General features: G+C 42.7%; 2 protein-coding genes across 2 annotated transcripts; one reads left to right on the forward strand and one right to left on the reverse strand.

The window, feature by feature from the left end:
- The first annotated feature begins 485 nt into the window (after positions 1–485).
- CTHRC1 (collagen triple helix repeat containing 1) lies at positions 486–7,098 on the forward strand. Its single transcript, XM_074145211.1, has 4 exons — positions 486–638; positions 3,889–4,110; positions 5,028–5,244; positions 6,653–7,098. Exons 1-4 carry the CDS (start codon positions 486–488, stop codon positions 6,793–6,795), a joined length of 735 nt encoding a protein of 244 aa, XP_074001312.1. The 3' UTR covers positions 6,796–7,098.
- A 2,585-nt stretch (positions 7,099–9,683) lies between these two features.
- On the reverse strand, positions 9,684–26,637 carry SLC25A32 (solute carrier family 25 member 32). The gene is made up of 7 exons (XM_074145210.1): positions 26,450–26,637; positions 22,491–22,641; positions 21,328–21,413; positions 20,070–20,230; positions 13,678–13,791; positions 12,983–13,128; positions 9,684–11,337 (listed from the first exon to the last, which is right to left on the reverse strand). The coding sequence occupies exons 1-7, from the start codon at positions 26,619–26,621 to the stop codon at positions 11,202–11,204; spliced, it is 966 nt and encodes a 321-aa protein (XP_074001311.1). The 5' UTR covers positions 26,622–26,637; the 3' UTR covers positions 9,684–11,201.
- Positions 26,638–26,693: the final 56 nt, after the last annotated feature.

A 26,693-nucleotide genomic window follows, 5' to 3' on the forward strand; every position in this document is an offset into this window, starting at 1 on the left:
GGTATTTAATCACTGTTTCCACTCACGGTGCATCAGGCTCCCGCTGCGACGTGATGAGATTTCTTGGCAAAACAGCTCTTCCATCAGAAAGGTGTTATCATCCACAGAGCAAATTCTGGCAGACTTGGAAGAGGGTGCTCCGAGGGGGCCGGGAGGGCGACCCTGCGGTGCCCGCGCCCCCCGCAGCCCCGCACGGCGCGACACGGCCCGGGGGTGCCGGCATCGCCCCGGGGCGAGCTCGACGGGGCCTGGCCCGAGGGGGCGGGAGCCCCCCGGCCCCCGTGCCAATGGCTGCGGGGGGGGTGGTGGCTCTGCCTGGACGTTCCCGCTCGGTTACAGGATGGAAATTCCCGGCCTCCCCGGGGAGGGAGCTCGGGCTCCGCGCTCTGAAAGGCTCATTTATCCCCGCGCTGCCGCCCAGAGCGGCGGACACGGGCTCCGTCCTCCCCCGGCCCCCGGCCCCGGCGCATCCCCCCGCCCGCACCATGCCCCGCACCCCGGCCGCCCCCGCCGCCGCCGCCGCCGCCGCCCCGCTGCTGCTGCTGGCGCTGCTGCTGGCGGCGGCCCCGCCGCCCGGCGGCTCGGAGAGCCCGAAGGGGAAGCAGAAGGCGCTTCGGCAGCGGGAGGTGGTGGACATGGTGAGAGCGGCGGCGGGACGGGGCGCGGGGCTGGGGGCGGCCGGTCCCGCGGCGGCGGGGACGGGGGACGTCTGGCGGGGTGATGGAGGGGGAGCAGGGGGGCGGCTGGAGTGGCCGCTGGAATGCTTTTTGATTGCAAAGATTGGGGGGAAAAAATATCCAAAAACCCAGAAAACACCGTTTTTCGAAAAACTCGCTGCCGCTGCGGGCAGGGCAGCGCCGGGCTCGCATCGTGTCTGCCGGCGCCGCTGGACTTCTCTCGTCGCGTCTTGATTAAAGCCTCGGTTGTGCTGAATCAGGAAAATGCTGAGGAAGGGTTGGACGGGCTTGGGCAGAAACCGCTGGATTTCGGCGGGTGGATGCGCGTCTTCGTGTTTTTTACATCGGCTGTGGGGTTTGCGGCTGCAGGCGGCAGAGCCCCCGCTCTCCGGCATCGCCCCACGGGCAAGCGGGGCCGCGCCGGAGGGGAAAGAGGGAGGGAAGGAGGGAGGGAAGGAGGGAGGGAAGGAGGGAGGGAGGGAGGGAAAGAGGGGGGCATCGCGGCGGGAATAAAGGCAGCTCTGTGAGCTGATCCCTGCCCTCTGCAGATCGCAGGGGCAACGCGAAATCTTACAACCCTTGCAACATAAGTGGTAAATGCTGCTTAGTTCCTGAAAGGTTAGTGGATGAATAATAAACTACAAAAAGAGAAATAAAAGGACTGCTCTTTAGCAGCTGTTATGTCTCGTGAAAACTGCATCTGAACCCATACTGAACCCACTTTTCCTTGGACTTGCATTAATGTGCTATTCCCTGTGGCACTTGGGACTGCATACTGCTGTTTCCAATTCCGTTGCAACTAGAAACCTGAATGCGTTGGGACTATCCCGTCTCAGGGATAGAAGAAAGGAGGGAGATTTTCCAGTCCTTGGAATGCAGAAAGCAGATGTGAAGCTATTTCCACGAGTTGCTGGACTGCCGATCACCTCCTATAGAAAATCAGTGGCCTGGCCCCTTCTTCCATCATCTCCTGAGAGATCCCCCAAAGTGATGTGCTGGAAGCACCATTGGTAGCAAAGCTCCTTCCCTTTCACACCACCTCCTTACCCTTTCACTTTTATTGTGGAAATTGAATTCTATTGAGAATAAGGAGTCTGCACACATGGAGGAGCTTATGTTTTCTGTTGGAGTGGTGTTTTAAGGTCCCCCATTTCTCTTGCATTGCTCCGTACCTTTGGTGCAGCAGAGTGAGCAGCAAAGCACAGGTAATTCGACGGCAGCCAAGTCAGGCACAGCCAGTTTGTACAGGCTTCAGCTGTAGTCCTTCAGCTAAAGTCCTTCCAAGGCAGACTGAAGGCATTCCCGAGAGGGGATCCTGCCTTCAGCAGACATTTTCAAAGATGTTTTATGCATTTCTATCTTAAGAAAGCATAAAAAAGACTTGATTTGGCAAGCGTAGCTGAATTTAGTTGGAGCAGAGCCTGAAGCCCAGGAAATTCTTTCGTTCACATCAGGTTTTTCAGGTGTGCAGTGGCTAAGCTGCTGTCTCTGGCAGGAAGCAGTGCAGCTCAGGATGGCAGTTCCTCATTCGGGGCAGTCCTGTCCCCTCCTGGTGCCGCTGATGACCCCAGGGGACAGGGTGGTGGTGGGTCTGAACTTTGGCCTGCCCCCAAGTCTTGCTGATTTCCACGTCCTCAGAATTTCTGTGGTGAGTAACCACACATAGAACCAGAGCTAGTCACTGTTACAAATAAATAGAGTCTAACAGGAAAAGAGCAGCAAAAGCAGCTGACCAGTGATGTGTGAGATAGAAATGTCTTTGCATCATTCTCATGGTCCCTAGGTCGGTGTGTGCTTTGCCCAGCAGCCTTCTCTCCAGCTAACTTGGCCTGCTTGACTATAATATCCCACTGTTTCCACTGCCATTTGCCAACAGTGTTTTCTTTGGTGAAAGTAGTAAGGGAATGCCAGCATCCATTGGTCCAGCTCTCATCTTACTTCTTACTAGACCTCATCGTGAAGTCACTGAGTCACTGAGCCTGTGATGCCCGTACTGGTTTTTGCATCAAAGCACAGGAAAAGGAACAACCCCAGAAGAAGAAAGTTCACCAGTCTGACCAAGGAGAGAGGGCAGGTAGTTTACAGCTCTCGTGGTGCAGATGGTGGCATGGCTTGCAGGAGGGGGAATAGCCGCATGATAGTTTCTTCTTGAAATGGGTGGAAATTAGGTGGTTTTAAATGGATGAAGAGAAATAGGGGAAGAGTGGAATATGAAGAGCATAATCCTGTGAGGATCTGGGATAAAGACTGGAGGAAGCAGTCAATCACCAGAGCGTTTAAAGTAAAAGCTCTGCTGTCACCAGCCCCTGCAGGTTCCTGCTCAATGTTTCTGTGCCTGCTCCATCGGCTCCATACGCATCTGCTCCCCTCAGCATCCAGCACTCATGCCACTGTGGGAGGGAGCTTTGGGCTGCACAAACCTATGCCCCAAGGAGGGCAACCCCAAATCTCATATGGTATGGAGGCAACGTGTGTTACTGTGCAGTTTGGGAGAGAAACATTTGACCTTTCATAGTGTTGTGATGTTAGGGAGGATGTTAGTGTGCTGTCCTCCCATGATTCCCTTTCCGTCACCACTATGGATGGCAATCCCGAGTTCAGGATTATGCCAGGGTGCAGCTTCCCACATCCACACCAACACTGACACGCTGTGTGTGCTCTGGAGTCTGACTTGTGTGGCTTCACTATCACAGTGTCATTCTGGTCCAGAGGAGTGGTGACAGGAGAAAACCAGTGTTAACCTCCATCTCTGTGAAATGCAAAAGTTTCTCTGCTTTAAAAAATAAAAAGGAAAAAATAATAATGAAAGCTTATTAGCTAAGACAGTTATACAAGTAATGGTGGGTTAGGAGAAGGTAACTATTAACATATAAATCTTTTTTTTGTTTCTCTATTGGAATGGCTTGAATCTTCTGAGGTTTTCCAACAGGTTTGAGTCAGACTAGGCCCATTTTTAATTCTAGGATTTATGCATCTTTCATATAATAATTGGCATCTTAATTTACAGCAAAATCTGTTGGCACTGCTTATCTTTGAAATTTTATTTTTCCTTTTTTTTCTCCTCTATGGAACCATTTCCTTGGTGATCCAGAAATAGCCCATGAGCTTGTGTCACAGCAGGGTTTTTGTGTTTCGTTGTTGTTACTGGTGTTTAACTTGGTTAGCCTTGGAGCTAGTGGATGGAAGCAGCAAGATCTGTTCTGTGTTTCAGTACAATGGCGTTTGCTTGCAAGGCCCCAGTGGCGTTCCTGGACGGGATGGAAACCCCGGAACCAACGGGATCCCTGGGACACCTGGAATCCCAGGACGAGACGGTCTGAAGGGGGAGAAGGGGGAGTGCATGCGCGAGAGCATCGAGGAGTCCTGGACGCCCAACTTCAAGCAGTGTTCATGGAGCGCACTTAATTACGGCATCGATCTTGGGAAGATTGCAGTAAGTTAGCTTTGCCCAGGCTGCCGCAGGCTCTGGATTCGCCTCTGTGAGCTGGGTAGCACCAGTCATACAGATTTCCTATTGAAGCTTTTTTCTACATGTAAGGGTGAACTTCGCAAAGGTTTAGCTATCTCAGATCCATCTCAGCTGTGTTTTACAGCTACGTGCCCATTTCATTTCTGTATTAGTTTCAAAAGAGTGATGTGGCTGGTGTAAGACTACATTTAGAGGACCAGATCTGTAACTGCAAGGCTGAAAGTCACACCATTGATAAAGTACCTCCAGCTTGCCCAAAGTAGGGCAAGGTTCTTGCCATTTTGTTTGTAAGGAACGGGGGAGATGTACGTCTGTAATCGGTCAATTTTACATGTCTTTATACTTCCTGCTTCAGAACGGCTGTTCACTGAAACTCAGTTGCAGGATGCTACTGCAGAAAGGACGAGCACTGTTCAGGAGCAGAGGTAACAAGCGTTACCCAGGCTAACCCAAACAGTCTGTCCTCCGCCGCAGCCCTGGGTATAAAAGTTTTAAATACAATGGTGCAAACCTAGTCGAGGGGAAGAAATCCCAGCTCAATCCCAGCTATGAAGCAATGAAGCCCAGATTGGTTGAAGTGATTTAACTGCTATTGCTGTGGCTAGAGTGAGAACCAACTCTTCTTCCTCACTGCCTTGTACTTGCAGAACTGTCTCTAGCTCTTTTTTCCCCTACAATATCCAGCATTTTAAAGGCAGAATAACAACCTCTTAAAAACCTGAGAATGTTTCTTATTCTGTTGTGGAGCTTTTAGGCTGTTAGGCCTCTTTTTTTATTTTGTTGTTATTGTTGTTGTTGTTTTTAACCCAGATAAATCTTGTGAGCACTGTTAAATAGGTTGAAAAACAGATTGCTGCTAAAGCATTTTTGTCTCTTCTTAGGAATGTACGTTTACAAAGATGCGCTCGAACAGTGCTCTCCGCGTTCTCTTCAGTGGATCGCTTCGGCTAAAATGCAAAAATGCCTGTTGTCAGCGCTGGTACTTCACTTTTAATGGAGCAGAATGTGCCGGGCCACTTCCTATTGAAGCCATAATATATTTAGATCAAGGAAGCCCGGAGCTGAATTCTACCATTAATATACATCGAACTTCTTCAGGTATGTATGCCGAGACTGTGTGAACAGAGATGGAGTAGAAGCCAGTAGCAAATTGAGTTACCAAGTGTGGAGAGTACAAGCTGCCACAGAAAGCCGAAAGGCTGAAGGAAGAGGCAGAGGAGCGGCCGGCTAACCCTTGGGACTCCGCGGTCCCACAGCTGACTAGCAATAGCAACAGAGGTAGAATTGTTTACTAAGTGATGCTTTATTACTGTGGTATTTCATGGTACTTAACATCCTGCGATTTAGAAATGGGATAGATTTCTATCCAGACAGTTCTACTGCTCTCTGCTACAACATGGATAGAGAGACACTCTGTGCTGTACTACCATATGGAGAAACGGCCTTGCTGCCAAATAGACGGTGTCATCCCGGTTTAAAATACTGATATTTTGCATTATCTGTGCATGAAGCAAGACTTATGTCTCCTGGAATTACTACTGTAATTTTCAGGTGGGGCACAGAAGTACCTCCGAAGTGAAATATCTAGGAACAATTACTCCATTGCTAAGCAAAAGGCAGATTAGTGAAGTTGTTTAACATCAAAGAAGCTGATACCAGGAAAAGGGGACAAACGTCAAGTCTGTACTCTGTCTCCTTTCTGATGGCTGATACTTACGCTCTGAGAAATATTTGTAAAACCAGAAAGGTTGCATTAATTTAACAGGCTTCTGGCTATGAATACTCTCCACGTTACATCAGTGGTTTAAGCTGTATTTTGTTCTTAGCTTTGAGCAGAGCTGAAGCACGGTGATGCCAGCAGCCCAGCTCTTTGCAAAAGGCCATTTTTCTCCCTGTACTATTCCACAACTGCGTGAAACCCAACATCTAGAGATACGATAGGTTTTTCCCATCAAGGGGTAGGTCCCACCTGTCCTCATTAACCCACCTCCAGCTAGCCGTGCTAGTGGGGAAACAGAAAGGGCAACTTAAGTGGAATTTTATACAGAAGCAGTGAATTAGGAGTGGAAAAGATTACAGGGTGGCAATCACCTTTGCAGGGCTCAGCTATAGAAGCCAGGTATGGCTGTGTCCCTGTCCCCCCTCCCTATCACTGCTAAAAAGATGGCTGGATGGGACTGAAGCCACATCCCAGCTAGCAAATGTAAATTTGGACATTTAAAGAAGCAGGCATACCTCCCATTTAGCCATCCCGTGGGTTGTGATCTGCTTCAGGTACTGCCACAGGCGTCAGGAAGCACCATGGATAAAGGCAGTGCATGACTCCGTAACCGATGTTGCTACATCTCTAAGTAATAGTTTTTATTTCTAAAAGTGCCGTTCAGGTTTAACTAAATAGCATGAGCTTGCAATGAACTGCAGTTCTGAAGTACTTGTGTCCATCTTCAGTTGTGAAATGCAAAGCAATTGCAATTGCCCAGGTAACCTGATTTTTGTCTTTAACCAGTGGAAGGTCTGTGTGAAGGGATCAATGCCGGCTTGGTGGATATTGCCATCTGGGTCGGGACTTGCTCAGATTATCCAAGGGGAGATGCTTCTACTGGATGGAACTCAGTCTCCCGAATCATCATTGAAGAGCTGCCAAAATAACTTTCCCTCCCTTTTTATATCTCCCTATTTTTTTTTTTTTATTTTGTACAATTTTCTTAAGAATTTATTTCTAGAGTTGGATGCAAGTGTTTGACTGAAAGGCACCAAACTCTTGCATCTGTAGTGTTTGTCAAGCCTTTTTTTGCACTTTGAGGAGGCTTTTTATAATAATCATTTTAGAATATAAACATCAAGACCAAGTTCATTAACTTTTTTAATTCCTTGTTTAATGTATGAAAATACACCACCACCATTTTAAGAATGAACTGTAACTTTTTCTATCAAATAAATAAGACCTTTTACAAAAAAAAAAAAAAAATTCCCAGCTATTTATTGATCATCAAACTGTTTAAGGTATTTTACATGGTGTTACGATACACAAATTTTTTAGAAGGCTTCATAGAAATTTCAAAGAAAGTAAACCCATGTCTTGGCTTTAGCCTTCAGAAAACATATGTAATATCTACTCCTGTGAACTTGACCACACAACAGGATGCCCTTAAGTCTCCCAACAAACTCCTGGTGACTTAACTGTGACCTAGATGATGTGGTAAGTTTTAAAGACCTTGTTCTGAATAACTAAGTATAAAACAGACTATCATCTTAGCTCTCCTTCCCTCTTTCGCTTCTTGATAGACTGGATGTCAGTATAAACATCTATTACTGATCTCCACTCTTAGCATGCAGATAGAAAATAATTTTACAGTTACAAATCTTAATTTTATTGCCCCAATAAAAGAATTCTCCTGGATTTAGCCTTTCAGATATATACAATCACTTTGGTGTTAATTAAAAGTTAGATATATTAAATAGTTTGGGAGCACACTAGTCCAGGGTAGTAAGTGCACAACTTTTATTCTTAGAAATAAGGCAGGTTGAAACGCCTTGGCTTTCAAAAAGTGTACTGGTAAAGTGAAAAAATGATGTCACAGCTATTTTCCTGCAGCCTCCAGACTGGACAAGTGACAACACTGATCGTTCCAGCACAGCATTAGCTTCAGTGTCTTAAGTGTTTTTTTCCAAATGCAGTGAGTGATATACTCAAATATCTTTTTTTTTTTAAATTGGAGGTTCTAAAGAGAAACAATAGTCATGTTTATATTACAAAATCAATTTTACATTAATGAAATAAAAAACCCAAGAAAAAGCATGTACAACATGCAGAAATCTACACTCTTCCCAGAAATTAAAAGGAAAAAACATTGAATTGGAGATGAGGAATTTATTTCAGCTATTTAGGATTAAATCTCATTCTTTTTTTTCTGAAGAGGTTATAAGATTTCCCCATGCATCTCTCAAATCGGTAGCTCTTGCCTGCAGCTTTTGTTAAGAATGCCGGAGGGACACACCTGCAGCGAGGGGAGCATTCAGGCTTTCCCAACTGCAAGCTTATGTGTGCTACTGCTGCAAGCCAGCAAATTATACAGCTGCTATTTCATCTCTGAAGAACTGTACTGTTTTCACTGGCTTGGACGACGGGTTTTAAGGTATCTGGACACAAACAAGTTACTATGAGCTAAGCTATGGTGTGAATTTACAGAATGTCAGTTACCGTACAGTAACTGATTGTGTACATGCGTGTAGCCTGTCTCTGCATTTACCCTGGAGCACGAGTGAGCTGTTCTGGGTCTAGAGCACACCACTCCAAGGTAGTAAGTGCACAACTTTTATTCTTTTCTTATGATATATTCATATGTCTTCACAATATTTTTTGGAGCCTGGGTGGCAGAGTTAACTCGGTGTTACATTAAATTCATTCTGCGTACTAGAAAACACACAAAACCAAGTAAACAGCCTCCTAAGGCAGAAGTCAGTAGCTGTCAGGGATCTGTACAGTCATTCGCACAGTGAACTTCCAGTGAATTTGATCTTCAGCTTAAGTACGCACGGAAACTTTCATAACAAAAACCAAACCATAATGGCCACATGCCCTATTCAGATGAGATTATCAACTGTATTATTAGAGGGGATGGAATCGTGGAGAAAATGTAAATTATTAATAAAGTTAAGTATACACAAAATGTGGTATGTGGCAACAGTATCAACAGAAAGAAGTGCATTGATGACTTAAGATTTAAAAAATTGAGCAGTTTCTGTAGTCTTCCAGATTTTAACTTAAAATTGAAACCAATTCCCTAATCTGTTAAATTTTTATTTAAAAAAAGTCTTATTTCTGCTTTAGGTTAGTCTTCTGTTAAACTGGAAACTTCTCTAAGTGATTACTCAGATGTTTTTCTGGGTAGCATTCTCTCCTCCTTAGAAACTGATTCTTCCCCCCTACCTGTTTGTCCCGGTTTGAAGTAAAACCGAACCAATTTTCTGTTCTGTAACTTTACATCCTAGCTAGGCCTCCTCTAACTCTCTGAAATTAACGGCATATTGTGGAGAAAACTGCTCGTTCCCAGAATGATAAGACCAATGTTTGTGCTCCATGCCAAGGAATGGTATGCAGGGAGGCCCTTGCTTATACTTACTGCCATAACCAAGGTCAGCCCATTTCGTTATTTGCCCCCTCAGAGGGTCAGAAATGGAAAAACGTAGAGGGGTCACATCGGTGGGGAGGAGTGGACAGGACAGGTGACCCAAACCTGACCAACTGGGGTATTCCATCCCATCTGCCCCACGCTCAGTACAAAAGCTGAGGGGTCAAAGGGTCAGACCTCTTCCTGCGATGGCCGACGTCCAGAGAGGACTCTGTCTGTTCATCTGCCTTTGATCCCGATCCATGTGTTCCTGACTCCAGAGCTGGAATCCAGTTCCCATCCGTCACTGAGTCCAGTCTGGGACTTCCCCAGTGCCTGCCGGTGACGTGACTGTCATCCTGGGAGCTTGAAACGGTTTTGTATATACTGTATCTATTTCATTATTTTCTTCTTTATTTTTATTTTAATATTAATTCTTCATTAAAGTAGTTTAGTTCATTCTAAACTTCTAAATTTCCTTATCTCTTTCTCTTCCTCTCTCCTCTTTTGGGAAGGGGGAGGGAAGGGCCATCTGTCGGTCTGGTTTTGGTAAATTCGGCCGAAACCACAACACTGTTGAATAATTTTTGCTAACTTACTTCCTCCTTAGTTAAGTGATACTTTCTAGATGCTTCTTAATACCTTCTTACTAACACCAGAAGACAGATGTTATGGCCAGTAATGTATTTTCTTAAAGAAGAACTAAAAAAATACACCAAACCCAGATGTCCAAAAAGTACATCTCCTTGACAGCAATTACTGGCACGCAAATAAACATCATTATTATACAAATTTACTGAGATGTACTCTAATTTAGTTTATCACTGTTAGCAATCAATATATTCTTACGGTCCTTTCCTTAGACCAAATCAGAAGACATTAATGGATTGTTTTGGTTTTTTTTTTCTTTAAATAAAGTCCTGGGCACAATATTTTTTAGATGACTTACGGAATTATTTTTTTTCCCAGAGAATATTATTGAAAATAAGCATGGTCATATTTCTTGTTACAGTAGTTTGAAAACTGCATCACTATAGGATTACTAGAAAAAACCCTCATTTTTAAAATGTTTGCCAACTTTCAAATACGCATTTACTTAGTAATATTTGGTCAGTAAACCAGTATCAGTAACGGAGACAGAATCTTGCTCAGAGAGAAAGAGAGGGCAGACAGGGAAGAGAGAGAAAATGAATTAAGTAAGTGTCAGCGATGCACACAACATACAGTTTGGTCTGGTGCTAAAAGCAAGCCAAAAACCACAATGCATGTCTGTCCTGGTATGAGACAAGAACTGGGTTTCATCAGATTGGCAATTATTCAAACCCAAGAACGGACAGATGTTTTACAAAACAATCTGAGTTTCCAAACTGCACCCCACTGAGGCAGCATTTTTGTGTTGGATGAGCAATGGAATTTGGAGCATTCCATATCCTAAAATCTGACAAATAACACAGAGGTGGATTCAGAAGACATTGCTGTAAACAACTACCTACATACTTTCTTCATGAGATTTAGATAAAGATTTAAGAAAGTTTTGACAGACCCCAGAGTTGCTTTCGTATGAAGTTTCCCACTTCTGTAGGAGTAGAATCTGACCAATTGTTATCTTGAGACTTGTCAAAACAGATTAGTCCGCTATTCCAGGCAGGCCAGGATGAACTGAATTGCTGCACAGCTGCCTTCACCCAGTCACAGTGCTATTATTTCACAGTTGCAAAGACATCTGTTTCAAGCAGACGCAGCTGATCCAGGGAGGAAGGCAGCAACACAGGAACATTCAGCAGAAGAGATGTTGGCAGGGTTCTGTTGTCTCCAGGTTCTTTCCTCAAAATACTAGACCAATTCACAGTGCCAAAAAAAAAAAAAAAGCGCCGAACAAAATCTCTCCAGATCATAAATATAAAAAATAAAGAATAGATTCCTTATGAACTCAAGCTCGTACCTTTAATGATTTTCTTTTCTAAACCCAAGTAAAAAACCAGACACATTTTCATAAACGACAAAGGTAATACAGCAGGCAGGAGTCACTCTGATCACATTGGGGATAATTCCTTTGTAAAATCCATGAATTCCTTCTTTCCTTTAAAGACACAGAAAAACATTAGTTTTAATTGTCTTTTAATAGAAATCAGACATAAAAAAAAAGCCTGGCCTTTTTCTTTTTGTGCTGGAACTAAGAGAGGTACTTTAGGTTAGGAGTAACAATTTCAGAATAATTTCTTACTATAGTGTTTTAAGAGCCACAATATATCAAGTCTTAACCCATGATTTTCTTTTCTGAACATACAACAGTATTCTGTAGATCAGTTATTTAGCATAGGGTTTGGGTGGTTTTTTGTAGCGATTTTTGTTTTTTGTATTGTCTATGTAGGAGGCAATTTGCTATCTTTCTTCGTGCCACAAGAACTGGTTAAAATAACTTAAAATTTCTGCAGCCTGTTCAAAAAACCATTTAGATATTTAATCTCACTGAAGCCAGCAGGGCTGAAAGGCTTGGTGGTTTTGGGTCATTTAACAGCAAGTGAGCTGAGGGTGAACATAACTAAGGAAAGTCAGCATTTATTTTCAGAGAATTAAAGCACCTCCTCCAGAATTTTGCTTCCACTGGCCAATAAATGAGAATCTAATTTCTCCCAATTTGAATCAGAGTATTCATGGTAGGGCTGTTAAAAAGTTTCAAAGACTCTTAATCTCAGCTCCCTATTTTCCAGCTTCATAGAGGCCTAGGACACCTGGAGCGATGAGTACAGTTAACGCAGATCCTGGAAAGTGCTTGGGTGTGATTTACACTACCCTTCTTAGAAGCCTAGGTTGCATTTGCTTCATAAAGAGTACCGTAGTGGCCCCAAAATATACATTCATACTTTATCAGAACTAATAAGCCTTCCTATAGACTGCAGCACCGAAGGGCGCAGTGTTGAGACATCAGAGCTATTTTCACTTTGAATCAGCTTCAGTCAAACTGGTTGTACTGCCCCTGAGCCAGGGGTGGTCCTGGAACAACAAAGCCCCATTCACTTGTGCAGGTGGCACCTCTTAGTACCCCAGGAGTCAGCTGACTCCATTCACATCTCTCGAGCAATATGCGGCATCCCAGAAACATTGTCCAAAGCCATTGGTTACCAACCTTAGTAACTACACAGTTCTGTGTGAGAACGCTCACACGCCCTGTGGAGCTGAGGGAAGAGGGTTTGTGAGAAGATGTGCATAGGTGTGAGCTCTAAAGGTCCTACGGGAAGCTGGGACTAGGCTAGAAGTGCAGTCAGGCCCCAGGGTAACCCAGGGACATCAGTATGAACAGCTCTGGCAAGCTCACTTCCTCTTGCCAGGAATTTGTATTAGCCACAACTCCCAGCAGCACAACACTCCCATCACATGCGATAATCTAAACCAGTTCATGTGAGATTTCATTGTTTAAGAACCCCAAAACAGACAACTCAAAGTTACATTTTAGCCTGTAAGTGAAATTTGCTGGTGAAGAGTGAAGGGAGACAGAATAAACAACAGCAGCGCGCGGGCCAGCACTGGCCCTCTCCTGTCTCCTCCTTTGCTTCTCCTTAGATTTTCTATTAGCGGCATCTTGCACAAAACGACTTTGCACAGCTAACGCTTTGTTTGCTCTGAGCTGCACTGGTTCTGCAAGTCAGCACGGCAGCCAGTAAACATCGTTCTGATTCTGTAAGACTCACTTTCCAAGCCGTAAGGTTTTAATTCTGCGTGCCTACCTCCATGTCCTGCAGATCACATCAAATACACCAGAATATGTATTATGCTGATCTTGAAGACGAGCTCGCACCACTTGATAGGGATACGTTGCTGACACAGCGAATATTTTGGATATAGCTGCCATCACTATGTATTCCACAGTGTTCTAAAAGCAACAAAAATTACCAGGCTTGCCTTAAGTATGGTTTAAATTAGCTGATTTCCCAAAATCTTATTTGATTTTTAAATGTTAAACTAAACAATACTCTAGATTTTCCCCCCTTATAATACACACAATTAAAAAAATGGCAACATTTACTATATAAAGTGCTACAAGTAATTCATTGTAAAACACACTGTGCAGTGAAACACTTCTTCCAAAAGTGACTACCTTTGCCCAACTTGCACGTGACCAGTTTCCCACGTAAGTGTTTAAGACCACCATGTATGGTTCCACAAAGGAAAAAAAAGCTTTCCTCCCTCTAAAATTCTCAAAACATTTGCCAAAATAAGAAGTTGGTTTCCCTACAGGAAAACAGCACTAACCAGTTGCTCATTCCTAAAAAGTGAAAAAGTATTATTTCCTTCTATATATTCTGTGTTCCAATTAATGTATCAATACTTTGTACATTTGGATGTTCTTCAACCTAGACAAATGGAATAAATTTCCGCTTACTCACATGCCACAACACATTTTTAGTCTCAAGAATCATACCAGTTTTGCATCTGCTACTCTGTTTCTGTATTTGTTGTATCTCAGTTTCAAATCCTCATATGCCATGAACTGAAGTGCTCCATGTGAAGTTCCAAACAGACCAGGCACAAATCCCTAAAAAAGGCATAAAGCAGGGTTAAACAACAATGCACCAAACCCATGCAACTTGACAGAGGGCAGCTTACACACATATGAATGTCCTCCATTACTTTACAAATTGTGACTGCACAACTGTCACTGTGCAGTACGACCTAAAGATGGGTTGGTATTCTTAATGGCAGGCATCGCACAAAAGTGTAATAAATGTTACTTTTCTCCAAATGGCTAAAGACACCTAATGCGTGAGGGACCCCACCTCACCAGAGCACAAGCACGGGTCTTAAAAAGCTGGTAATATGAATAAGGATTGTAAGAACACAAATCAAGCTGCAGTCTTGCAAACGTGCTGCTCAGTGCCTGCCCCTTTCCAGGGACTGCCACAATGCTGTTTAGTTCCCACCTGAGACTGGTAAGAGCAATGACAGAAGCTGGCATCACTTCAGTGAGGACGACCATCAGGAGCAGAGGTACAAATAAATTCTTTCGATCAAGTCTTGGAGATAGGTATTTACATATGTGCATATGTGTGTGTATATATAAAAGTGTATCTATGATATATATACATTTCTATATAAAAAATATGTGTGAGTATATAGAATCATAGAATTGTTTAGGTTTCAAAAGACCTTTAAGATCATCCAGTCCAACCATAAACCTGACACTGCCAAGTCCACCACTAAACCATGACCCTAAATGCCACACCTACACATCTTTTAAGTACCTCCAGGGATGGTGACTCAACCACTTCCCTGGGCAGCCTGTTCCAATGCTTGACCACCTTTTCAGTGAAGAAATTTTTCCTAATATCCAATCTAAACCTCCCTGGCACAACTTGAGGCCATTTCCTCTTGTCCTATCACTTTTTACTTGGGAGACCAACCCTCACCTGGCTAGAACCTTTCAGGTAGTTGTAAAGAGCGATAAGGTGTCCCCTGAGCCACCTCTTCTCCAGACTGAACAATCCCAGCTCCCTCAGCTGCTCCTCATAAGACTTGTGCCCTAGACCCTTCACCAGCTTCATCATCCTTCTCTGGACACGCTCCAGCACCTCAATGTCTTTCACACATATGCACAGACACTTGCAGAGTGGAAAGTTGAAGGGCACAGATGGAAAGCTAACTCATACAAGAGCTTATGGATGATTTACATTAAGAAAATAAATCTTAAGACTTGAATCGGTTTGAGTGCATTCCTCACCCTACTCAGAGCACATCCCAAGGCAGCCCAGCAGAAGTGACCAAAGGTGACCACCACAGTAACACCAAAGATGCGACCGACACAGTAACAAAGCAGTCTGGGAAACGTTCCCCATTTGTAAGAGGCAGTAACGGACAGCAAGAGTATAATTGGAAAATATACAGAAATCTTTTATCTTAAAAATGTTGAAATGAAGGGGGAAAACAGGTATTTTCTGAAGTGTCTCTACAAGAAAGAGAGGGCAGGAGTTCCTTCAGGAGCAGGATTAGCTCAGTCGAAAATGAGCTAACAGCTGCATGGGTTCTGAGAAGCACTAATTCTCTTTTTGAAGAGTTGGTCACTTACACTGGAAAAATACAAATAAAGGGGGAATTAATCATCTTGGCCAGAAATGACTGAAGGGAGCCAAAAGCTTGCTGGAAACTACTGCAAAAGGACAATTATAATGGAGTAAGTGATCAAAATGTGGGTAAAAGGACTCAAGGAACCAACATTTCCCCAAAAATACTGATATCGAAAAGTTTTATCTTATTTCCCATGCTCCATTCAGGTAGGACAGAGGAATTAAAAGATGTGTCCAGACACAAAACTCTGTATTAGACTAAACTGGAAGCCCAGAATGTTGAACAAAGACTTACCAGTTAAGAGCCTGGAGAAGAAAAAGAGAGGGAATCTTGGTAGGAGTCCACTGGAATAGTGTAATAGGACAAAATGATAGATTACGTCATAAACTCCTAACTTGCAGAAAAAAACCAACCCAACCCTAAACCAACAGCAGGTATAAAAATTGCACATAGCTTCTACCACTTCAGAGATTAGCTCTCTGCATCCTATAGATTTCTTAAGTTTATATTACAGCCATTCAGGAAATTATTTTTAGGATATCTTTGATAAATGAGGAGGATTTTCTTCTCACAGTAGAAAATGATGGTCATAAACGAATCATCAGTGACCATTAACTGATGAAATGCATTAAGGACTAGCTAAAGTTCCGGAAAATACATTTCCCCAAATAAGGACAAGTGGAATTAAACCAAACATCTATATTTCATCAACTGCAAGTATAATCATAGAATTTTGTTTATTTTGAAGCTAAAGGGCCACAACAGAGGGAAAAGGACAACTTGGGTTTTCAGAAATCCTGGATCAGGAAATAAAATAACCAGTAATATAAAAAACAGAAGAAGAGGAACAGAGAAAAACAAAATTATTGAAAGTATCAAAGAAAAAATCATCTGGGTCAGCACAGCAAGGAACAGTATGAAACGTATGTATAGTGACCGCAGAGAAAATCTTCACAAACATGCCCATGATTAGACAGCAAAACCGTTAAAAGACAGAGGAAGTAACTGCTCTCTACTTGGAAAGAATTAGAATGGTGTTTTTATATCATAGAAGAATGAGGTAATATTTTCCCCACCAACAAAAGAAGAATGTTAAACAACATTTAAGAGTGCTGAACTCTTAAATTTAAGCCAGCAGATTTGGATAACTTGCACCCAAGGGTCCTAAAGCATCTACTGCTGATACTTGCTACATGAGTACCAGCACGCTCTAAGTCTTGTGCTGATGGGGAAAGCTTCCAAAGATTGAAGGACTTTTAACGTTGGGCCAATATTAAAAAATCCAAGAAGGGAGTGAGGCAACTGTCAGCCAATGTGCCTCAGTACAATATGAGCTGACCCAGGCTTCTATTGATCATACAAAACAACGTGTTCTTATGGAAAATATTTCAAAGCAAAACTAGTTTCTTCACAGTAATGAAATATCTTGGCTGAGGAAGTATTTGAAATATATTCCTACTCTATTTTCTTATTCTTACTATTTTACACAAAAATCTTCCTTGCTAGAAAATTTAACAGAATTTGAAATTTATTCTTCATCTGTAACATGACTGTGAAGATTGATTTTAAAATCATTTCACTTTATGTACTTCTTGTTATTTTTTACTTTAATATTCAAAGTATATCTTTAGAAGATTTTTGCCATGAGGGCTTGACAAGATCAATGGCTGCTCAAAGAAGTCTTGTTTGAATTCTCTTTTGGAGGATTAGAACAATAGACAGAATTAAATATACAATTAGAAATCTAGAAGGTAAAGCATATAATTCTGAACAGCAGACAGTGGGAAAAAAAATAAAAATTAAAGTTGGTTTAAAGAGCCTTAAGTGCTGAAGATCCAGGACAAGAGAAAAACATCCTGTTGGTTTGTGTTTCAAAGGTCACTCATAACAATGAAAAGGAACATAAGCAAATGTATATAGTGGAAAGTCTGTGCTTCTTAGTAAAGTAAGGCACAAGGTTCATTTGGTGACGTGGTACTCACATCGCTGCCTGAAGTGTCTGAGAGCGGTCACGCCTGAGCAGCCTCTCCTCTATGTTTCAAACTAACGCAGCAGATTCCCCTTGTAACCTGTTTAGTGTTGTCTTCATTTAGGTTCTCAGTGTGCCAAAGAGCAGCAGTATCAGAGTGCCCTGCTCTGACAACTTGTGCAGAAAAACACTGGAAGTATGTTGTTATCTCCCTAAGCATCTTGATTCCTTTATGGTGAAAAATGATACTGTCTTTTATGTGAAAGTTATTTACGCTTTTGTCTCTCTATAGAGCCTGGGACTAAAGCTAAAATCAAGATGGCCAAATCTCAGTGGATTTTGCTCTATACAAGTACAAAGACACAGAAAAGTCACTAGCTTACAAAAATTTGTGTTTTCCTGTTTTCCTTTAATCTCCTTAATTTTTCTGCACTTCCTTTTTATTTTACTGCTCTCTCTTAAGCATTGCTTTATTTCTAATTGCTACTCCTACATCATTGCTGAAAGAGAACAAAACTGAAAATACAAATAGAGAAACATGGAGGCCAGGAAGAACGTTAGTTGCATTCTTGATTGATTTTTTAGTACTCAGTCACTCCAGACTAGACATTTAACAGTTTCTCAACGGCTCAGAGATATTTTATGCTTTTCTAAAAGTGCCAACTCCTACAATGTAACAATGAATTTGCCATGTCTGGTCTCTCAGCACTTACACTTGAAAAGAACCCTACAGCACTCTTACAGTGGAGATAGTTGCATGACATTCAACTTTATGGCAAAGTAATTTTTAGAGCTCGGATGTCCATCAGATCTATAGGTGTGTTCAAATTAAATAACCCCAAGCTGGTTTTTTCCTCAGCCTGGTGTGCAGCAGAGCAGCTCTGTCCCCAGTCACCTCAGTGATGGAGACCGAAGGACAAAGCCTAATGGATGGAGGGTGGGGATGATCACTGACTAGATGATTAGTGGGATAATCAGTGAAAGAAAGGCTCCTGTCTTTCCAAAGCCAGGCCAAGTTCAAGAAGAACAGGTTATTGAGGAAACCAACTTCAGATGAACTATAGTTAAATGAACGAACAATACCTATGAGAGCTAATAAAGACAGCTTTGAACCCTGCTAGAAAGACCGATGCATCCTGATGATGCTAGTCTTGTGCCCCAGACGACTGAAAGGAATTCCTCAGTCCAGTAACAGCATCTTGTGCAACAGAGGGCTAGATATGGAATTGCTTGGACAGAAATACCATTCTTTAGAAGACTAATCTCAAATTAATCAGAAAGAAACTACTGCCGGATTTTATTTCCAACTCGTGGTGGTATTCTCCAAGATCCTCTTATTTGCTATAAGGAACTCTATCTGAAATTAAGATTGCGAGGAAAATGAAGACATTCGTGTGCGCTACGGTTCCTGCAACTCAGGGCAATTAACAAAACTTCAGTCATCAAATTTCAAATAAAGCAAGAAAGACTGAAAATGAAAAGTCCCACCAAAACAGAAAATGGAGGAAGACTAAAGTATGGACAAACCAAAGAGCCACCTGAAGAGGTGCCTTTTTCCCCAGTACAGACAAGGATGAGAGAATCTTGACGTCAAATGAAAGTTGCTCAGTGTGCATAGTTATATAGGTCACTCAGGACCTATCTAGGTCACCTTCTCTGCAGATTTAAGCAAGTAATTTGCTCTTTTAAAGGAAGTACCTGGTTTAGTTCTCCACTTGCAGATTAACACTACAAAGAAGTGTCTAGTGCCAAAGGCAACACATGCTACATGCAGGAATAATCTGAGAAGTGACTCAATGGAAGGACACTTTAAACCCTAACAGATGCAAGAAATTAAAACTTATCTACGTGGAACAGAGCAGACATCCAGTCAGGCAAATCGGAAATCCTGACAATTTCCATTTAGGAATAAGTAAGGTGTCAGAATTCGGCATTCATCAGTATGTAGTGTACTAGTCTTTCAGTACAGGAAGGATTATATTTTTTACTGCAAATAAAAGAAGTTAATGTTCAGTAATCAGCACAATTCCTAAGAGAGAGTGTTCTTCTTCTATAGCATTACTTGTAGAAGAGCCAGACTGAACTAAAATAGGTTTCTTCACACCTTCCAGGCACTGATGAATGCATCTTGATGTCATGCCCTGAAGGAAGGAGGAGGCAAAAAGTCCAAATCCAGTTGCCATCTGTTTCCCTAAATTAAAAAGAAAAAAAACCCCACACATACACAGACCATATTTAGAAGTCTGCAAATTTTATGGATCTAGAGATGACAGATTACAGACCTCAATAACTAGAGGGCAAATGAGCAGTTGTGAAACCGTCCATTGTGGCAGAAAAAATTAGCAACTATTTTAGTCATATGTTATGTTCCACAAGATGTTAGAAAGACAGAGATAAGGAATGAAGTGGAAGACAGCACTAGCAGCAAGATAGATTACGCTATTGCTGCCCTCCTTATCCAAATTCTAATTATAGGAAGACTCCAAAAAATTAAAAAGCAGTTTGTAGTTTACTCTCATTTCAGCATTATCACCTAATAGAAGATGTCTTAGCCATAAAGCTTATACTCTATTCTTCAGTGATTTCCTAAATTTCAACAGTATAATAGCTTTTCTTCTGATTAAGCCTTTTCACTGCAGCGCTTCAGTGGGAAAGAAGACTCACAGAGTAAGAGTGAGCCAGTCAATACAAAAAATTACTTTTCTGTAGATAAGTATTTACAAGTCTCACCATGTTACTGAGTGGTGCCAGCCAATTCTGGAATTTCTCTTCAATTTTATTACCTTATATAAGCCACGTATGCCCTCCATCTTGTATATCTTTATAAGAGCATCAAACATTCCTCTGTATTGCCGCTTTGATGGATCAACACCAGCGTTATATTGTAGCACAAGTCGTGTCTTCGTTACCCATATTGGGTTTGTAATACAGAGAGTCATGGCTCCTGAGAACAGATGGAAGTTAGACTGGTTGTTATGCCATCTCCAAAGCTTGTCCCAGTTTGTTCAGTCCAGTGTAACACAGGCTTCTACAATGACAAAACTACTTATCCTACAAGAGTACTCATATTACTTAAAACAAGTGAACTTTATGCCCATCGTTGTTCCCTCTCTCTGCCTTCAAAGCTCACAATCAAGTCCAAACCAGAATTGCTGGGGGTACTTCTGCTGAGCATACAGCTTTTTGCATATTCCTATTTAATCCCATTTTTTGCCTTGCCTTTCCACAGTCAGTGGTGTAACTTCTTAACCTGCTCCTGATTATCCAAGTATTCTTTGGGTATACAACTGTTCAAAATTTAATGGACACCTCAGTAATGAGAAATTTGCTTCATCATATTGACAGGTTAATAGAAGCAACTTGTTATAGCATTATAGGTTATTAAAAATACCATTGTAAAATAACCCATCGCTATTTTTCACATCAAACAATATGCCTTATATTTCAACATTAAATGAATGCTCCAACTTCCTAATAAGAAGTCTTCTCAACTGCCTAGATTAAATACAGCACAGACTCACGTACAAGAAAATATGTTAGAAACAACATATTAAAAGTCTTGCTCATAGAAGATGTATTTTTATTTCAGATCTTTAGCTTCTAAGAAACCTTGGACCAAAGATAAAGATTTTCAAAGACCAATGACCAATTCACATATTTTTTACCTTCGATAGGCCTTCTCTTATCCAGGTCTAAGTGTTAAACATTTAACGAGTTAACAAGCTGACAGCAGCAGATTTATATAGTTTTATTTTGGTACTCAATATAGTACTAAATACGGAAAATGCTTATACACAATGAAAACAAGGCCAAAAGGTATTTTGACAACTGCTATTTCTGAGCAAAACTGAAAAGACCCCAGTGATCCATCTATTCATCTTAGACATCACTAATTTATTTGCAGACAATAAATGATTGCATTTGGAATCGAACACTTACACTTGCCACCTGTAAGAAAAAGCAGCAGTGACACACAAAGGCAGCAAGCAACATATGGGAGGGCTAGAAGCAAACATTAATCTTCTTTGCATTTAAACTCACCAGCCTCTGCAGCTGACACTAAGTGTTCGGTTGCACTGAGACTTTCCAGCTTCCCTTCCTTCTTGTAAGCCTTGATGGCATTGTAACTGGAAATATAAAATATATTTTGGTAAAGGCGAAAACGAACCTACATCACTAAAAAACCCCCAAACAACAAAACACCTCACTTGAGATCATGGAAAACATTAGGCGGTACACAGCCTTTGAAAACAGCTATCTAAGCAAATGATCTTTGTTTAGTTGATTAATTGATCTCTGTGGAGTTAGCTCTTAAAAGTGAACTGAACTATGGTAATACATATTTAAATTTATCAAGTACTACTGTCAGTATCAACGGGACTACATCTTGAAATAGCTATGGAATCTCCAGAATTAACTTCAAAAAGAAACCAATGAGGTAGCCTCCTTTTTATTGAGAGCAACAGTGGCAGGTATCTTCTCGCCCAGAAATGCACTGAGCTTTCTTCTCTTGATCCAGTTTCCAGTCTTTGTGGATTTGTCAACTGTCAACAGGAGCTGAACGGTCAATAGGAACCTATAGCAAAGCTTGGGGACTGAAGGACAACAATAACAGAGTCTAGACACCTGACAAGTGAGGTTTGCATAGGCACACCAACTAACTATTCCCTAAAGTGTTTCAATTAATAGGGATCAGCCGTAAATCAGGTCAGTTACACAGCTAATAAAGTAGAAAAGATTGAGTGTTAAAAAACAGGCTTTATAAGCAAGGCCCGTCAACTCACAGAAACAATGAAAGAACCAAGTGCCACAACAATTGTTAAAAATCAGTTAAACATTTAGCTTTAGTAAAAAACTTTATCATGTTCTCTAATTCTTAACACATCAGTTTAGGTTTTTATTTCTTGTGAGGTTTAAGCACTTTTAGAGGATTCTTCATGAATGATGTCACCATCTCTCAAGTTCCTTAGTATTTTCACAGCATCAAGGGAATGCACTGTACTTGACAAAATAACAAGTCTCTGACTCAAACTGCTTAAGTTCTAAAACTACAAACCGTAATAAAGGGTAACAGACCTGGACTTACTAAAAGAATCACAAGTTTATAAGCCACTTAGCACATTTTTATACTCCCCAAAGAAGATGCAGTGTGTATCCGTACATTGCATTGCACAGGATATGACACATTTTACAGTTCTACTTACAAGAAAAAGTAAAGTCCCCAGGACGCCCCTGCTCCCACCATGTTTGGAGTTACCCCTTGATATAAGCCTCGTAGTCCTTCATGCTTCCAGACAGTGGTCATACAGTGGAGAATCCCATTGTATTTTGGCCTCAGCTCCAATCCATCGCTTACTACAAAAGAAAGAAATTATACTGGATAACATTTCAGGAAGCATGAAGTTCAGCTGTGTAAGAGCCACCACAGAAATACACAGCCCCAAAGCAAGTTGCAATCAAATATGAAACCTAAGTGATCACCTGTATTTTAAAAGCATTCTTTTAGAAGTATGCAAGAGTTGGGGTTTACTGCTTTGTAAGTCTAGTTAAAGAACTTAAGAAAAAAAAGGGGAAAAAAAAAAAAAAAGAAAAAGAACTTTTAAGATATCTGCAAGAAGAAAGTTCCCACCGATCTGACAAGGCTAAATAAATGCACTGCTGTGCATTTTTGGTAACCAGCAGCTTTGAATTGAAGCTTTTTGTCTCTTCTTTTTAGCGCCCCAGCAATTTCATATCATATTTCAAGTGATACATGTTGGGTCTTTGACAACACATCTCTATTAGGAGTTTAGACAAGTTCCAAATAACAATTCTTAAATTCAATCTTCCTCTTTAAAATGTTCCATAAATATCTGAGTATTTTCAATACGTCATATCTTATTGATTCCAAAGTCAGTTTTTATCAGAACACTCAAAGGTTGTTTCCATCAAAAATTCCTGTGTTCTCCTTCTACTCTTACTGAACGGATTTGCAGGAAAACACCAAAAGCGTACACTTCTCCCATCCAATAACCAAACAGCTGGTTGTCCAAATACTCAGAAAATATCACTGTCAAAAAGATAAAAAACATGCAAGATTTTGTTTGACAGATTTCACCGAGAACACAGATATCCGTGCAACTTACAGTGGTAACTACTATTGCTCCTACCATAACAGCAAGAGAGTAAGTTGGTTGCTGATGACACGTGTGACACGGCGCATCGTGAGATGCCAAGAGGTAACAGACACAAACTGGAAGAGAGGGAATTCCAACCAGAACATTTTCTCCATCAGAACGGTCAAATACTGGAAAAAGTTGTCTGAAGAGGCATCTTTGGACCTACTCAGAACTCCAGCAGACAAGACCCTGAAAATCCTATCTGAGCAGACCTCATCCGAGTAGGGGGTGAACTCCACAGATCTCTTCCGACCTAAATTACTCTCTGCTGCCAACACAGCAGCAGCTTTCATTCTTAATACAGACATAAAGCTAGATTGCAATTTTACTGAAAATTAATCTCAAAGGTTTACAGTCAGCATAGTTTCTGTGTCCCCATCAACATTAATCCTGGTAATCGTTAATTTCAGATGTTTCCCGTTCAGTGACACATTTATTACTCATTCTCCTTTGTACTTTCTGTACGGTACTGTACACTGTGACTTCAGGACTAAAGACAAAATGCTTTTTCTGAGCACACTGTGACAAGGCCTCAACACCTTGACAATCACTGAAAATTCGAACACAAACTGAATGCCTCTTTTCTCCATCCTGAATGAGCGTTGCCAGACCTTTCCCAAAGACCTATCTGAATTTTTTACCATGCTGTCGTTAAATCAGGTGTATAAACATATTAAACAAGGTGGGAAATCAGAGACATGAATGCAAGTCTGTCTGCTAAAGACGCTGCCGAGAATCTTCACAGCATTTGATTTCTGATCTCAGTTCTTCCTTCCTGATTGAAGACAAAACATAGGAATCGTTATTTTAAACCCAAACAAGCGTATGAAACTATCCCTTTCCTTGTCTCTGTACAGTCTGACTAAAAAAGCTACCTGGAGGTAAGGCAGAGTAAGTCTAACATTGAAGTACCAGCAAATAACTTGGGTATAGTTCAAAAACACACCAGTGCTGCCTCCAGCAATGGAAAGGGCTGTTAACGACACTTACATGCAGCAGGGAGGAAGAGCCTGCATCCTTAAATGACATCTAAACTCAAAGCACATCAGCGTCTAATTCTCTCCTGTGCCAAAAGGTATATTCTCCAGGTATGAAGAATCAATACATGAGCTATTCTGTTAAAAGATGGACTTCAGATCTCAATGATTCAGAACAAACTTTTACAAAAAAGCCACGAGTGTTGGTGAGTCCAACCAAAACCTGACAGATGGAAATCAGAAACAAAATTGAAACCATCATACAGAATCACAGAGTAATTCAGGCTGGCACTGACCTTCAGAGGTCATCTAACCCAACCCCCTGCTCAAAAGGTCTAATTAGATCAGGTTACTCAGGGACGTGTCCAGTGGATTCCTGTACATTTCCAAGGCTGAAGAGAGTACAGCCTCTCTGGGTAACCGCTTCCAGTACTTGGCCACTCTCACAGCAAAAATCCTTTTTCCTAATAAATAACTGGAACTTTCCATCTTCCCACTTGTGCCTGTTCCCTCCTGTCCTATCACTAGTCACCTCAAAGATGGATCTGGCTCCACCTTCTCTGTGTTCTCCAATCACACGGGCATAGACTGCAATAGGATCTCCCCTCAGCTTTCTCTTGGTGAGGCCAAACCGATCCTCTTCTCCTATGACCCCGTCCTCCTATGACCCCGTCCTCCTATGTCGCCTACTCCGGCCCCCTCACCAGCCTGGTGGCCTCCACTGTAATCACGCCAGTATGTCAATGTCTTCTTTGTAGTGGTGAGCCCCAAACTAGACACAGTGCTTCAGATGTAGTCTTACAAGTGCGAAATAAAGGAGCACTTCTGCTAGCTACACTCTTCATAACACAGCCCAGGATGTGCCCACTCTAGGACAGGTAGGAAAGTGTTTAAATTCAACGTTGCAAAAAAGTCTGTTTGGAAACGTAACGCTTTAAATTGTGTAAAACTTCCCTGTGATAGTTCACTACTTGCGTTGGGTATCTTAAACACGCATGTATTCACTTAAGATAACAATCCAAAGATACAGCAAAATGTTTCAACCTGTATCAAAAACGTATTTCAGAATGTATCATATTCAAAAGAACATGATAAAAGGGCAAGGTGTTTCCTGTATTAACAGCAAAATCACCAGGGAGAAGCTGACACGCTTCCCTGCAGAAAAACAAACAAGTCATAGAATGAATCATAGAATCACAGAATGGTTAGAGTTGGAAGGGACCTTAAGGATCATGGAGTTCCAGCCCCCCTGCCATGGGCAGGGACACCTCCACTAGAGCAGGTTGCTCAAAGCCCCATCCAGCCTGGCCTTGAACACTTCCAGGGATGGGGCATCCACAACTTCCCTGGGCAACCTGTTCCAGTGCCTCACCACCCTCACAGTAAAGAATTTCTTTCTGGTATCTAGTCTAAATCTCCCCTCTTCCAATTAAAAACCGGTAAGAGTCAGAGTTCTGTGTAAAACAATACCGCTACTGTTAGCAACCAGGATTATTGTAAAACCACTGTCACGCTTTGAGGGCTGAAAATCTTTGGCATCAAGGTGAACTTTGACCGTTGGCTTGAGACAATCTGCCCATTAAAACCAGACAGCCTCGCTGCATCCTATGGCACTGGCGGCCGTGACGGGGAGGGCACAGCCTGGTCAGCTCTGATCCGCCTGAAAACAGCACGTTTTATAGTCCCCAGAAACGAGAGAAAGATTAAGCTTTGGGATCGGTGGGAAAAGAACCGCAGACCGTCCCCCTCAGCCCAAGGCCTGCTTATTCCAGCCCCGGGGCTCCCCCTGCCAGCGCCCGTTGTCAGCCCTGGGGACACACGGGCAGGCTGGGCCCGGCCGGGCTCCCCCCGGGGAGGGATCGGCGGGCCCCGCACACGCTCAGCGCGGCCCTCCGCGGCCAGCACCGGAGGGAGCCTGCCGCGGGGGCGCGCAACCCGCGGGGGCAGCCGCCGCCTCCGGCAGCCACGGCAGCACCACCACCACCCCCCGCCCCCGAAGCTCCGCAGCCTCCCCCGGCCCGGCCTCACCTGCGAAGCGGATCTTGACCAGGTCGAGCGGGTGGAGCACCAGGGTGGAGATGACGCCGCCGCTCAGCCCCGCCGCCAGGTTCTCCAGCTGCACATGGCGGAGGAGGGACCGCAGGGGCGGCGGCGCCGCCACCGGCACCTCCGCGGGGCAGGCGGGGCCCCGGGCGCTCATCGCCTGCGGCGGCGGCGGCGGCGGCAGCGCGTGGGCAAGGGGCGGGGCAGGGGGCGGTGCTCCGCTCCCTCC

The sequence above is a fragment of the Numenius arquata genome, chromosome 3, assembly GCF_964106895.1.
Source record: "Numenius arquata chromosome 3, bNumArq3.hap1.1, whole genome shotgun sequence".
Lineage (NCBI taxonomy): Eukaryota > Metazoa > Chordata > Aves > Charadriiformes > Scolopacidae > Numenius > Numenius arquata.

Excerpts from the sequence above, each read along its gene's own strand:
- SLC25A32 (XM_074145210.1), bottom strand. The coding sequence starts at position 26,621 with ATGAGCGCCCGGGGCCCCGCCTGCCCCGCGGAGGTGCCGGTGGCGGCG. Across the intron at positions 22,642-26,449 it reads GGTCAAGATCCGCTTCGCAG|TAAGCGATGGATTGGAGCTG; the intron begins GTGAGGCCGGGC and ends TTTCTTTTGTAG. Across the intron at positions 13,792-20,069 it reads GCATACGTGGCTTATATAAG|GGATTTGTGCCTGGTCTGTT; the intron begins GTAATAAAATTG and ends TGCCTTTTTTAG.
- CTHRC1 (XM_074145211.1), top strand. The coding sequence starts at position 486 with ATGCCCCGCACCCCGGCCGCCCCCGCCGCCGCCGCCGCCGCCGCCCCG. Across the intron at positions 4,111-5,027 it reads TCGATCTTGGGAAGATTGCA|GAATGTACGTTTACAAAGAT; the intron begins GTAAGTTAGCTT and ends GTCTCTTCTTAG. Across the intron at positions 5,245-6,652 it reads TATACATCGAACTTCTTCAG|TGGAAGGTCTGTGTGAAGGG; the intron begins GTATGTATGCCG and ends GTCTTTAACCAG.